Source organism: Siphateles boraxobius, unplaced genomic scaffold, assembly GCF_051911475.1.
Source record: "Siphateles boraxobius isolate OS27281-9 unplaced genomic scaffold, OSU_SipBor_1 1, whole genome shotgun sequence".
NCBI classification, from domain to species: Eukaryota; Metazoa; Chordata; class Actinopteri; order Cypriniformes; family Leuciscidae; genus Siphateles; species Siphateles boraxobius.
In genome coordinates, this window is record NW_027508699.1 from 26,660,335 (window position 1) to 26,674,147 (window position 13,813).

At 36.3% G+C, this 13,813-nt stretch overlaps 1 protein-coding gene across 2 annotated transcripts in view; it reads left to right on the forward strand.

Moving 5' to 3' along the window:
• Positions 1 to 13,813, forward strand: part of astn1 (astrotactin 1) — a 305,138-nt gene that overhangs the window by 153,677 nt on the left and 137,648 nt on the right. For both annotated transcript variants that reach the window (XM_077231865.1, XM_077231856.1), the window contains exon 14: positions 6,879 to 7,006. In XM_077231865.1, the coding sequence (XP_077087980.1) occupies positions 6,879 to 7,006 (128 nt within the window). The remainder of the gene's footprint in view (positions 1 to 6,878; positions 7,007 to 13,813) is intronic.

Consider the following 13,813-nt stretch of genomic DNA (forward strand, 5'->3'; position numbering starts at 1 on the left):
AACGACAAAGTGCAACGGTGTTTGTTTACTGCAGCTCGGAAAACATAACCGCGTCGCGTGTGTTATCGTGCGTTCATATGCGCGTGCACGAAATGAAACTCGCATTTTTCAAGCAGAAATATGTGGAGACCAGACATACTGTACAATACATGCACGTGAATGATGGCACTCCCAATCAAAGTCACATTTATAAAACAAGAAACTGATTATCTAGTCTCAGTGTAGTTAAAAACTCTAAACAACTGCACTAATTATGCAAGATAGAAAGCAATGTATTGACAATTTGACATTGATTGACTATTGATTTATAGGCTATATTGAATTTAAAATGTTGATTAGCTGGACATACTGGTCAATATGGATGCACATCCCTCAGTAAATAATAACCATAAATCAAGAATTGCTTCAACATGCATAATAATAAATAAATAAAAATCATACTGATGCAGAAAATACCCAGGCTGTAGAGAGAACCAAAGTTAATCCCAAAAGCCAAAGCTCAGGGTTATAATTTATTATTTTCTTCTTATTTATGTTTACGTTAATATTCACTTGTTATGTTAACATTCTATAGAAAATACTCTATTCAATAAATAGTGTTTGTTTGAACCTCATTCTGTTCTATATTGTTGTACTTATTCTTTGACTGTTTTGTTTAAAGGAGGGAGGATTGTATTGGGAGCACTGAAGTGTCAGGTGTGATTGTGTGGCAATGGCAAATGGTTTACATAGCTCACGGCGTCACAGGTCAGGTAGAGGGCCCCTTTTGCTTAGGGCCCCAGGGGGAGTTCAGGATCGGCCCTGGTTTTAGCAGTCGATTCTGTTGCCTACCGGAATTCCTGTTCCCTTTACGCAATCATACTACAAATCATGCGTAGTTGCCAGTAGCCTACCATCAGAACTGAATACGAGCAAGAAGCACAACTGAATGTAGGGGAAGCCCTTTTTTCAGGTCAGAGCAACTGCCCCTCATAATTCCTGTGCACGTCCCTGCAGATGAGCCCAGAATATGAACGCAGCGCGTTTTATTATAGGCTACGTTAAGCATTTTCCTCCCATAGAAAACCGTTAAAGAAAAAGCTTTAGGCCTACGTGACTTTCTATTGGAGAAACGCGTTGCGTTCATATTCTGGGTTCATCTGCTTATCTGCTCATAGAATGGTTTCTTAAGGTGTGTAGCCTACTGTATACATACATTAAGCACGTAAAAGTGCCATTTAAGCGTTTTAAAAGCTTTTTTCACGTTAAGCATTTTAGAACGTCCCGAGGAAAACCAACCTGGTAACGTTGGCCGGCAGAAGTGCGATCATGGTTTTCCTGATGAAAATGAAAATCCAGCCTTGGAGAATATCCTTTCTGATGGTGTGCATTTAGATTTTCTTATCCCAGACATTTTTAAAGATTTAAATCCTGCCGACAAGATGCTCCTCTGTCGGTCACGGATCGAAAGTGAAACTTAAATCTGTCACGGGGTGTTTGGATTTATTCACGCTGCACGCACGTTACAAAATATTTATTAAAAGCTTCTTTCTTTGCACATTTTTATTGACAGCATTATCATAATAGGCTGTATATTAAAGTATGACAGAAAACCAGTAGTTCTATGTGAAATCAGACATTGAGCACACTCATATAGCCAAAATGACATAATCCTCGTTTAATAACACATCTGCGAAGATTCGACCGTGAGATTGGTAGTCGAATCAGGCTCCTCCTTTCGAAGCATCGAATCTTCGACTATTCGGGGTCACCCCTAGTTTGAAGTGTTTAATAGGCTATTATATTCAAAATTCAGATTTTCAGATTCTAGTGTTTTGGCAAAAGTTTGGTTTCTATTTAAAGGGATCCTTCCCCCAAATTTGAAAATCCTTTGTTTACCCTCATGAAAAGCCTTTCTTACATATGTGGGACACGAAAGATATTTAGAAAAATATGATGTTCTTAACTTTGTCCATACAATCAAATGCAATGGGGTCCAGTGATGTTTGGAGCCAAGTGACTTTCAAAATCTTGTGGTTTTTTTTTTAGAAACCTATGACATTATCACCTTCTCAACACCAATTTTTCAATAACTTCTTACTTGTACTTTGAATCTTTCTCACCCATGTTTCATTTTTGTATTATTATTCATGCTAAGGCATATTTATATTTTCATACATTTTAAACATACATAGATATTATGGCATTAGATTTCTCCATTCCATTCAGTTCCATCTCAAAATACCAGCCTGTTGCGCTTGTTAATTGTTAGCTTAATTTAGCTTATAGTTCATCTGATTCGGTACTGCAAGCCAACTGCATGTCTGTGCTCATCATTTTAATTATATGTGGTCTTTTGAGATGTAGCATCTGGCACGTTACAAGTCGAATCGGCACCTCCCCAAGCAGTAATTGACATGTTCCAGTGGCATTTCCACAAAAAATTTTATATTGGTGCTATTTATGTCCCAATTACAATTTTCAGCCACACTAACACACACACACACATATATATATATATATATAAATATACACATACTGTATATATCTCTTGCTTTAATAATAACAGAAGTTTGGTGAATTTGTGAAGCATTCTAAGCTCTAAACATGGACAATCAGTGTTTTTGGAAAAGTGCAAAAGGAACTTGACAGATTAAGTTTAAGACAAAATTTGATGTTAGTTGGCTAAAGTGTAAAATCATTTTAAAAGCTTGAAGTTTGAAGGTTTTACATGCCGTACAGTAAGTCGGAGAGATAGATAGATAGATAGATAGATAGATAGATAGATAGATAGATAGATAGATAGATAGATAGATAAACATGGCATTGCTAGGGATTTTTTTTGTTTGTTTCTTGGTTGGCAGAGAACATCAGAACATCGAGAGAGAGTGAGAGAGAGTAAGGCATACAAATACTGACAAACCAAATTTTACTGCACATTGTTGAAGTTTGCACACACACACATAGGCATTTACACAGTGCATTCTTCAAATACGGTACACTGAGTTCGGGTTACCCACTGGATGTTGTGCTCGAGGCTGTGCTACTGTCTTTATCCAGAAAGTCCCTATGGTACTGCTGCCAAAAGTCTATAGCTTGTTGAGCAGCAGTAAGTCAGTTTTTATTTTTATTTTTTTTTAATGGCAGCGCCATATCTGTGTATCTGAGTGCTACGAAATTAAGTAAAGTATGCAAATATTTAGTTGACATCTCAATTAAATACTATACACACTTTTATAGGGCATTCAAACAGTGTACCTATGCCTACTTCTACTTCCATATATTGTGTGAATTGCCAGGATTTCATTTCGATTTTGTCGTATCATCATGAGACATTCCACCTAAAAACATGTGCCCTTTCCTAATTACTTTCCCTTTCCTCTGGGTTCCAGCCTTAACCAGTTTCACTTCTGTTCCTTCCCAGCGTGATTTGAGCTGTTTTTAATGAATTTTTTTACTGCCCTTTGTTCTCATTAAGGGTTTGCAGAATCATGATTAGGACTACCTCTCTTAAAATCTCCCAGTTGGGTGTTTCTATCCAGAGTAAGAAACTCAAAGTGCTACCTTTCTCCTCCAAGCACTAAATTAAAACATCACACACAGGCCATGAGGAGTCAGATTTTTTTTTTTTAAAAGCTTGAAGTTTAGGGTGTATTCATATGGCTCATATTTTCAAACACTCTTATAACTTTTATAATTAGAAAATAGAAAATTAATGTTGTTTTCCAGTTTACAGTATGCTGTGATATTTTCGATACTTATAATTTTATAAAAAAATATTATTATAGTTATTTTTAATGTGCCACTTTCTCCAGAAAAGTGGATATAATTTGTGTCTTTGTGGGGCAACAAATGGCGTGTGTTTGAGGTGGGACTATCTGTTTGACTGACCAATGGCAGGTTTGGGGTGTGTTTGGGAAAACCTTAGGTATTATTTTTGCAGTTCTGTTTAGTGGTTTACAAGGTACAAGTTTAAACAAAATAAAACTACTAGCTCACAATTCTGCAGTTCTAGATGAATGAATTCAGCCTTGCATATTATGATTAATAATGCATTAAATCACCTCTTAACGATATTAATTGACATCTGATATCTCGTTATCTTGCCTGGAAATGAATAACTTAATTTCCGACCCTTTGGTTTTAAGTTACTTAAATCAAAAGAAAACTAAATGTACTTGCTGCAAAAGTTTGTTTCTCATTCTCCAGCAATTTTAGCATGCTAACTTTCTGAGTATGCCATGTTGTATTTAGATGGCTTTTCAAGACTTTCCGTTGTGTTCTGTTATTATTGTACCCTATTATGATAATCTGGCCAGCAACAGTTCACCTATTTTTACATGCAGAATTGTTCTATTGTCATTTTTAATTATTTATATTATTCACCTTTTGCCATTCTAATCTCACCTTCAATGCCCAGAGCATTTCATAAAACTTGCATATTCTGTCTATAATTGCGTGCTGCTAGATATTATTACTGAAATCTCCCTCCTGTATGTCAACCCATATGATTAATGAAGTTGCATCGCGTTTTCTCAGGATACTTTCCTGTATGCAGTATAGGGAAAGTAACAGGCATTCATCATGCAAGTATCTGTTAACATTTTTGTAATTTGCTGTAATAATTTTAGGTCATTTTGTAGGCTAAAATATAGAGAAAGTTGTAGTAAGCTATTACATTTGGTAGTAAGCAACACAGTAGCATTTACATTTTATATTGCTTTTATTATTTTTATTATTATGCACCAAAATTCACAGACATTTAAATTCACAGGGGTTGTAGTCATAAATGTTACCCGGTATTAATTTCAGAAACTTAAGAACCTTATGTATCATTTTCATTAAAATTACTGGCCCCTAAGTTTATTGCACATTTCTATTTAGCTGCACCGACTCTGTGGGGAACTGAACCTTTTATCAGATGTGACTTTGACAAGCAATAACGCAGAGCTATTAATATTTCAATATGTGAGTATCTATTGAAGCGTGTGCTTCAAATTTGACAAGAGAAACAACTTTTTTATATTTTTATTAGATGTGGGGAGGAAATCCCCTGATGTTCAGAGAAATTTCTGCAGAATGTGCACCCAAGAGGATGTATTTGGGAATAGTTTTTGAGGGTTATGCCCGATTTAATTTGGCCTAGAAAACCTTCAGTTGCATATACTGTACAGTACATCTGTGGAATCTGATATATCATGTTCTGGGTTACAAATATTATAGGATATTGTTATTATTATGCCAAGGAAATGACAATTTTCTTTATTAAAAGCAGGAAGTTTTAAATCATCTAGGAAGCGGGGGTACTTAGCACTGTAGGCATATATGACTGTTTGTCGAACATAAATGACAGAGTGTTCCACTTTAAGCCATTTCATTCTATTAACATAAAGCACATATTGTAAGCCTCTGGCTTTTTTCCCTGTTAAAGCCCAATTATTTATACAGTGCTCTGTGTATTCGGAGATAATATAATTCTCTCATCCAAGTCCACTTTTAAATCGGATATGACAGTAATGCTCAAAAAGAGATTTCAATTGCATAATGTTGCCTTGTACAATTTCCTGGATGCTCGCTCATTTACGAGATGCTTTTGTAAACAGCGCTCTAGAATCTTGCTGCGTTCTGCATATTTCCCTTATGTGCTTTTTTTTTTTTTGCCTTGAAAAGGAAATTGTTTATTCTATATTCTTCTTTCCTCCTTTTATTTGTTCTTTTCTTTGGCACACATTTTTTTTATATCGCATTGTTCAGTTTCCACACATGTATATACTCATTCCCGGAATAATATAACCTTGATCTAACTTAAGATACATAGAGAGATATTGAGTCAGACCTTCTATAAATGCAAAGTGTGTGTGTTTTTGCATCTTTTGCTGTTATATCAGTTTATCCCTTCCCATCAGGCCTTCTTTCCAATGCATACTTATTTTCTCACATTGCTTTGAAACCAAACTATATCTACTTTAACACATCTTCTCACTTTTTTATCTCTATATTGTTGTTTAAACTTAAACTGTATTTTCTTTCTCTTTCCTCAAGTCTAGAGTACTTCAGCAGATCTCATTTAGATATACAGTCATTCCTTTGTGCACTGCTTTCTTCAGTTTGCTTTTTTTTGTTCTCTTACAGCTACTCTATCTTCTTTCAAATTTTCACCACAATATTTATGTCATATTATATACATAACAAGACTTTTAACACCATTTTAAAAGTATCCTATCCTATGACTTTATTTACTCCATCATCCTCCATTTATTTGACCCTGGATCACAAAACCAGTCACAAGTAGCACGGGTATATTTGTGGCAATAGCCAACATTGTATGGGTCAAAATGATCGATTTTTCTTGTATGCCAAAAATCATTAGGATGTTATGTAACGATCATGGTCCATGAAGATATTTTGTAAATTTCTTACCGTAAATATATAAAATAATTGTTTTTGTGAGTGAATGCAGCACAATCGCGAACATAAATTGACAACTTTAAAGGCGATTTTCTCAATGTTTCGATTTTTTGCACCCTCAGATTTCAGATTTTCAAATAGTTGTATATCGGCCAAATATTGTCCTATCCTAATAAACCATACATCAATAGAATACTTATTTATTCAGCTTTCAGGTAGATTATGTATAAATCATGTTAATGTTTACATATTTTACAAGATTTTCTTTTTCGCTCTTTATTTAGCATTATCATTAAAATGGGTTCGTTTTATTGATCAAATTGCCCCCCACCAAGCAATTTGCTGGTCATTTTTATATTATTTAGTAAAATATGTGTAAAATATAAATAAATAAAAATGTAATGGGCTTAAATGTATGCTTTATGTAATTGACCATTTAAACAATGACCTGTGTTTTTAGTGGATTTTTTCCTCTATCTTCTGCTATCTAGGCAAAAAAACTTTGCCCGTGGCATCGAGCAGCAGCTCCCGGATGGCATGGTGGTGGCGTCTGTGCCGAATGAATCCCAGTGTCATGAGGAGCTGTCCGACCCAGTGCCTGATCCAGAGTACCTCACTGGTAAGAACTTGTACATTTATGATCAATCACTCAACACCTCAGTGACTACATCAGCTTGTAGTCTTTAAGAAGCCACTGACAACCAAGACAAAAAAATCTTCATTTTTTTTTAGGATTAATTTGATTACCTTAATCAAGTCATTTTCTTAATCTATTGACAGCCCTATATTATTGTTTTGAGGTTTCAAAAGTAGTTCAAAAGAATGAAATGTGTAATCTGAGGAGCATTGTGTTGTTTGATGGTGTCTGCACTAGCAGTATTACATAAGCTGAGTGGTATCTTATAATAACTATTATAACTCCACCGATGTCACCGCATGAAACAACTGGCAAAAAGGCTAATCTCGTCAGTCAATGACATGAAAAAGCTTGTTGTTGTGTTCTATTGGTTCAGGGTGCTGAGTCATACCGTATAGACATCAAAGATATCTAAATTAACAGATTGCAGAATATATGTTTATTTTTTTATTATTTTTTTCAGATGTAAGTGTTCTTTTCTCCTCTAAACATTTTGGGATGTTTTCCAAATTTGGCCCATGTTTGGTATTGGTTGTGTTTGGTTATGTCATAATATGTCGTGATGTGAGGATTGGTTATTCTGTATTTTTGATCTTGCATTTGTTTAAGTATAAATAAGTGATATAGTTTGTGGGACTGAAACATTACCGAATAATTTTGTATCACTTTTACGAGTTGGGAGGTTTTCTGTTTACTAGTTTATTTGGGCTGTGATTATTGCCTTTGTCCTACGCACCTATTAAGTACTTGCAGGTGTGCTAGGTTAATTGTTCATTGCTTGGAAATTTGATTAAAAGATTAACAAGAATGAAAAAAGAGGGCCTCTTTGAACACAAATAGAAATATTTTATATGTATATGAAAACTTAAAAAATATGTTTTTTATTCATTGTGAGAAAGACATGAATATGAGTAATACTGGATAAAATACATTGTTACTCCAACTGATCATTTTTCATTTAAGACAAAAGTAATGTTTTTAATCTAATTTTATTTGACAATATTAACTATATGAACAAATTGTAATTTTTGCCACTTTCCCCAATTGTTGACAAAGCTTTGAAACAATTCTATTAGTCTTACAGATTATAAATGTTTGTCTTGATTAAATAAGCCTCTTAATCTCGCCCTTGACCTTATAAATCCATAATAGTAACACTCTTCACTTAGATTGCCTGCTTAGCATGATCACAACAAAGCCATTCACCATTTATAATGCTAAAACACATTTAATAAAACAGATACTGTAGTTTGGGTCCTGGCTTCGCTGCTATAGATGCACTTCAGAATACAGCACAGCCTCTCGTACGTTAATGCTTAATTAATTGTTTATTAAGAAAGAAAAATTATTCATAAATCGATCCTCTCATTTCAGATCAAGACGCATCACATTAATCTTCAGTGTTTGTGTGTGTTTGTGTGCATATGTTATAAGTTCTTGCAAACAGTTGACTGGTTCGCATTATCTTCTGCCAGATGAAGTGGATGATGAAGAGGCATACAAATGGAGAGGGTATTAACAAAATCATTTTTTCAGGGACTTCTGGATGCTGCTGCCTCTGTCAGGACTCATTAGCTGACCAATCTGACTCATTTTTGGAGCTCAGCGCAGTACAACTATTCTGCGCAGCAGCTCCTTGCCCTAAATACTGGAGGGGTGGTCAACTTTTATGCTCCTGTTAATGAGAAAAAAAGGGGGAGAGGTGAAATCATGTCATTTCAATTGAAGCTTCAGAATGCTGCATCTTTCATCATAGTCTTTCCCTCTCACTTTGGCCACCCATATCAGACTGCCAAAGAATGAAGGGTTATAGTTCTTAAGGTCTGATGTAAAATTAACAGCAAGAAAGGCCAAACAAAATAGAAATATTATGTGCTTGTTTATTTGTTCTTCATCTGGCAGCTGTTGCCAGTTTCAGCATGTATCTTTTCTTGTATATCTTGTCATAAGTTCCTGATTAGATCTGAAGCATTCTATACTTTATGCATGGTTGAAACATCTAGACTGATTTTCTAATTTAGATGTTCCTGGCATATATTAGACTTGTTACTAGGGCGTCAATCAAAATAAAAAAATGAAATTACATAATATGCTCATTAAAAATGCAAATTGAATTTATCAGCACTTCATGAGAAAAGCTTACAAATAATAATTCAAAGAGTGTAAAGAATGAAATAGACATTCACAAAAGTGACATAGTGAGTAGTTTTAAGTAAGCCCACTGATGGCAAGTTTGAAGAACCCAAGTGCAGTATTTATATAATATCCAAAAACAAGATAAAACATAAGGCACGGCATGAAACTCAAAACAAAAACTGTCACTACATAAGATTTACATAAGTGATCTCTGACGGATCTATGACTGCCATGTTTCCACTGGCGGCCGGACCACATGCTGACGGCGGACCTGATGAAGGAGCTGGGACAGTGTGCACGGAAGGAACCGCACCAGCCCAGAGTCTCACTTGGTTCTTGCTTTGGCATCCCATGTTGAACTCCATCATATCGCCGGGATTATAATCATCTGGTGTAAAGTGAACGCTACATACTACCATGTTTATCGAAGCAGATGCAGAAGTGAAGTCCCGTCTCTTACCCTGCACAAAACGCACCCAGGCACGGAAGATAGCACCATCCTTTTTCTTGTTCGGAAACCTATGGACTCGATGTCCTGACAGGTCATAATTCCCAATGGTTTACCACGACGATGATTAATTGAAATAAATAACCACCGAAAACACACTGATTCATGACCGCTACTACTGAATACCAGCCTAACCTATTCTGCACTGAGCAATCGCAGAGCCCGGCAAACGACTCCCTCCCATGACGTAATGTGACACGATGTTGAAAAAAAGCACAGTACAGTACGGTACTCAATTATTTCTGTTTCCACTGTCAAAAGTTGTGAATGGTACCAAAATGCTGAACCATACCACTTTTTAGGTACCCTTCTGTTGTGGTCATAGACTGTAAAAAAAGATGGACAACGCCCCTTCGCTCTTTTCCATTGACGAGAAGTGAAGCCGCCAGTGTCCCGATATGCCGCTGACATCTTGGTACTTGAGTCTGCGCAGTAGCGATCTCGGGACCAGACCAGCGCAGTAGTGAGCAGGAAGTAAAGTTGCGAAATCAAGGCCCCGCCCTCACTCTCGCTGAATCAATCGCAATCATGATGCAACAGCACCATTTTTATAGCATCAAATAACTAACTAAAAACAAACTTATTTTAAAAACTAACACTTGAAATTACATCAGCGTGATAAAAACTACAGTAAATGACAGAAACTATCTTTGGGGAAAAAATATGTGAAGTGTAATTTAATTGTTTAGTTGGTCTCACGTCCCATTGAAAAACATGGCGAGGCGGGGTTTATGACCTATTCTAGGACCAGTCACCGGGGGGCGATCGAGATGCTTTGGCTTCACTTTTCAGGGCTTGTGCGGCACGCTTGGTTGTGGTACCTAGCCCAATGGTACGGTAGGCCTACCTAAAGGGTGGAGCTAGACTCACTGCAGAACGTTGATTGGTTGATAGAGAATTGTCACTTGCGCGTGCTACAAGGAAAATGACAACATAAGAAGCGCCATTTTTTAACATACATTTGAAATATAATAATGCTACTGTTATTGTGTCACGAAATGTAGTTTTAAGAGTTTTTCAGGCGAGAATGTAGTTGTTTAAAGCTCAAATCTGTGATTTATTTATAAAGATTTATGAAAATTTGATCCAGGTTGTGAGATCCCATTCCAGGCGATCACCGCTCGGTGCTCATGTACCCCTTCTGGATCAGCCTTTACTCGGCTAACATTAGTCGTTCTGACGTTTGCCGCTGACTCTGACTGCGGGGAGTTCCGATCATATGCGTATGCGACCGGTCAACCGGATGTGATGTATTATATTCAAAACTATGAGTGCGAGGATAGAATTACCAATATTTTAACTCTTTAATGTTATTCTGTAAATGCTATTTCTGTAAAATGCCGGTTATTAATAATTATGGAAGAAAAAAATATTTTATAATTATTAAATCAATATTAATGTTGATTAGCGCTATAAAATCTACTCTTTTTATTTTAGATGTATTGAAGGTAATTTCTTTTGTGTGGATATATTCATGCATGCATTACATTAATTAAAATCATTAATTTTACCGTTGTGAATAGCCGAGGGTAACGGTAGCTTCACGACCAATTTCCAAGTTCCGTGCTGTACTATACCGTACCGCTGTGGATACGAGCCATTTGTGCCCTTATGTCTTGCAAAACAATTTTAAATCTTGCATTAAATTTTCATATAGTACAGGTCCTTCTCAAAAAATTAGCATATTGTGATAAAGTTCATTATTTTCAATAATGTAATGATAAAAATTAAACTTTCATATATTTTAGTTTCATTGCAAACCAACTGATATATTTCAGGTCTTTTATTGTTTTAATACTGATGATTTTGGCATACAGCTCATGAAAACCCAAATTTCCTATCTCAAAAAATTAGCATATCATGAAAAGGGTCTCTAAACGAGCTATTAACCTTATCATCTGAACCAACTAATTAACTCTAAACACCTGCAAAAGATTCCTGAGGCTTTTACAAACTCCCAGCCTGTTTCATTACTCAAAACCGTAATCATGGGTAAGACTGCCGACCTGACTGCTGTCCAGAAGGCCATTATTGAAACCCTCAAGCAAGAGGGTAAGACACAGAAAGAAATGGGCTACAGGTGCCGCATTCCCCAGGTCAAGCCACTTTTGAACCAGAAACAGAGGCAGAAGCGCCTGACCTGGGCTACAGAGAAGCAGCACTGGACTTCAGGCATTTTGGCATTTCCTTGTCCCCAGTCTTCCTCTAGACTCTGGCACCTTGATTTCCTGAGAGACATGCAAAATTTGCTTTCATCCGAAAAAAGTACTTTGGACCACTGAGCAACAGTCCAGTGCTGCTTCTCTGTAGCCCAGGTCAGGCGCTTCTGCCGCTGTTTCTGGTTCAAAAGTGGCTTGACCTGGGGAATGCGGCACCTGTAGCCCATTTCCTGCACACGCCTCTGCACGGTGGCTCTGGATGTTTCTACTCCAGACTCAGTCCACTGCTTCCGCAGGTCCCCCAAGGTCTGGAATCGGTCCTTCTCCACAATGTTCCTCAGGGTCCGTTCACCTCTTCTCGTTGTGCAGCGTTTTTTGCCACACTTTTTCCTTCCCACAGACTTCCCACTGAGGTGCCTTGATACAGCACTCTGGGAACAGCCTATTTGTTCAGAAATTTCTTTCTGTGTCTTACCCTCTTGCTTGAGGGTGTCAATGATTGCCTTCTGGACAGCAGTCAGGTCGGCAGTCTTACCCATGATTGCGGTTTTGAGTAATGAAACAGGCTGGGAGTTTTTAAAAGCCTCAGGAATCTTTTGCAGGTGTGTAGAGTTAATTAGTTGGTTCAGATGATTAGGTTAATAGCTCGTTTAGAGACCCTTTTCATGATATGCTAATTTTTTGAGATAGGAATTTTGGGTTTTCATGAGCTGTATGCCAAAATCATCAGTATTAAAACAATAAAAGACCTGAAATATTTCAGTTGGTGTGCAATGAATCTAAAATATATGAAAGTTTAATTTTTATCATTACATTATTGAAAATAATGAACTTTATCACAATATGCTAATTTTTTTAGAAGGACCTGTATTTTCATACAAGGTTATATATTCATTTTGAAAAAAATAAAAACCTGCAATATACCCTTTAAATACAAAAGACTAATTACTAGACAATGGCCATCAATACAATCATCCAGTGACAACATGGCCTTTTCTCAATACCAAGTACGCAAACTTCGGACTTGCGTCCTTAGTTCGGACTTGCCAAGTTCGACTCAGGAGAACAAACTCCCGAGGACGAGAGGACGCAAGTCCGGTTATTCTGCAAATGGAACAGCGGCGTTCTTGATCGCGTCACTCAGCACGTTCTGGTTACTCCGGTTATCTCTTTATGTATATTTTAGGCAATAATAAAACGAAATATGGTATAAAATACAACTCTGCCTCTTTTCGTCAACAATTAAACTAAATATGTTATAAAACACCACTCTGCCTCTTTTCATTCAAAAAAATCTTAAACATATTAATGGCCTCACCAAACAAATGTGGTTCATGCAACGCATACATGGATTATCTTCACTGCATATATTTATAACACAAAATATAAAACACAACCCTGCATCTTTTTGTTTTCATTTTAAAAATATGAAACATTATTGATCATTAAAACTGACATTTAACAAACAGAGACAGGGTTTTGTCATTTTATTTTATTATACATGTACATACAGTGAAGAGAATGTATAGTAAAATAAATATAAAAAATAGTAAAATATATAAAATTACACAACACTGTCTCTTTTTGTTAAATGTCAGTTTTAATGATCAATAATATCCAGTAGTAAAAGTTGCCTAAAAGTTATAAGAAGCTATACAATGAGAAATAAAGCAAACAATTCAGTCAAAGATAAGTCAGCTCTCTAGGCTACAAAGTTAAAGTTAAATAGCCTAAATATATAAAGTTTTGAAACTTCAATTTGCCCCAGCCAAAACAATTTGCCATGGAACAAACTATAGATTAATGAGACCAAAGATCGACTTATACACAAGACTAATTATATCTCATGTTTAACCACTAGACTAGAGACATCAGAGCCAGCTGCAAACATCAGAAGGACTAACCGAGGGAAAGCTGTTCCAGTCGGGGTTAATGAGCAATGAACACCCGGTGATCGCCTGGATCTCACAACTCTGAAAACGTCAG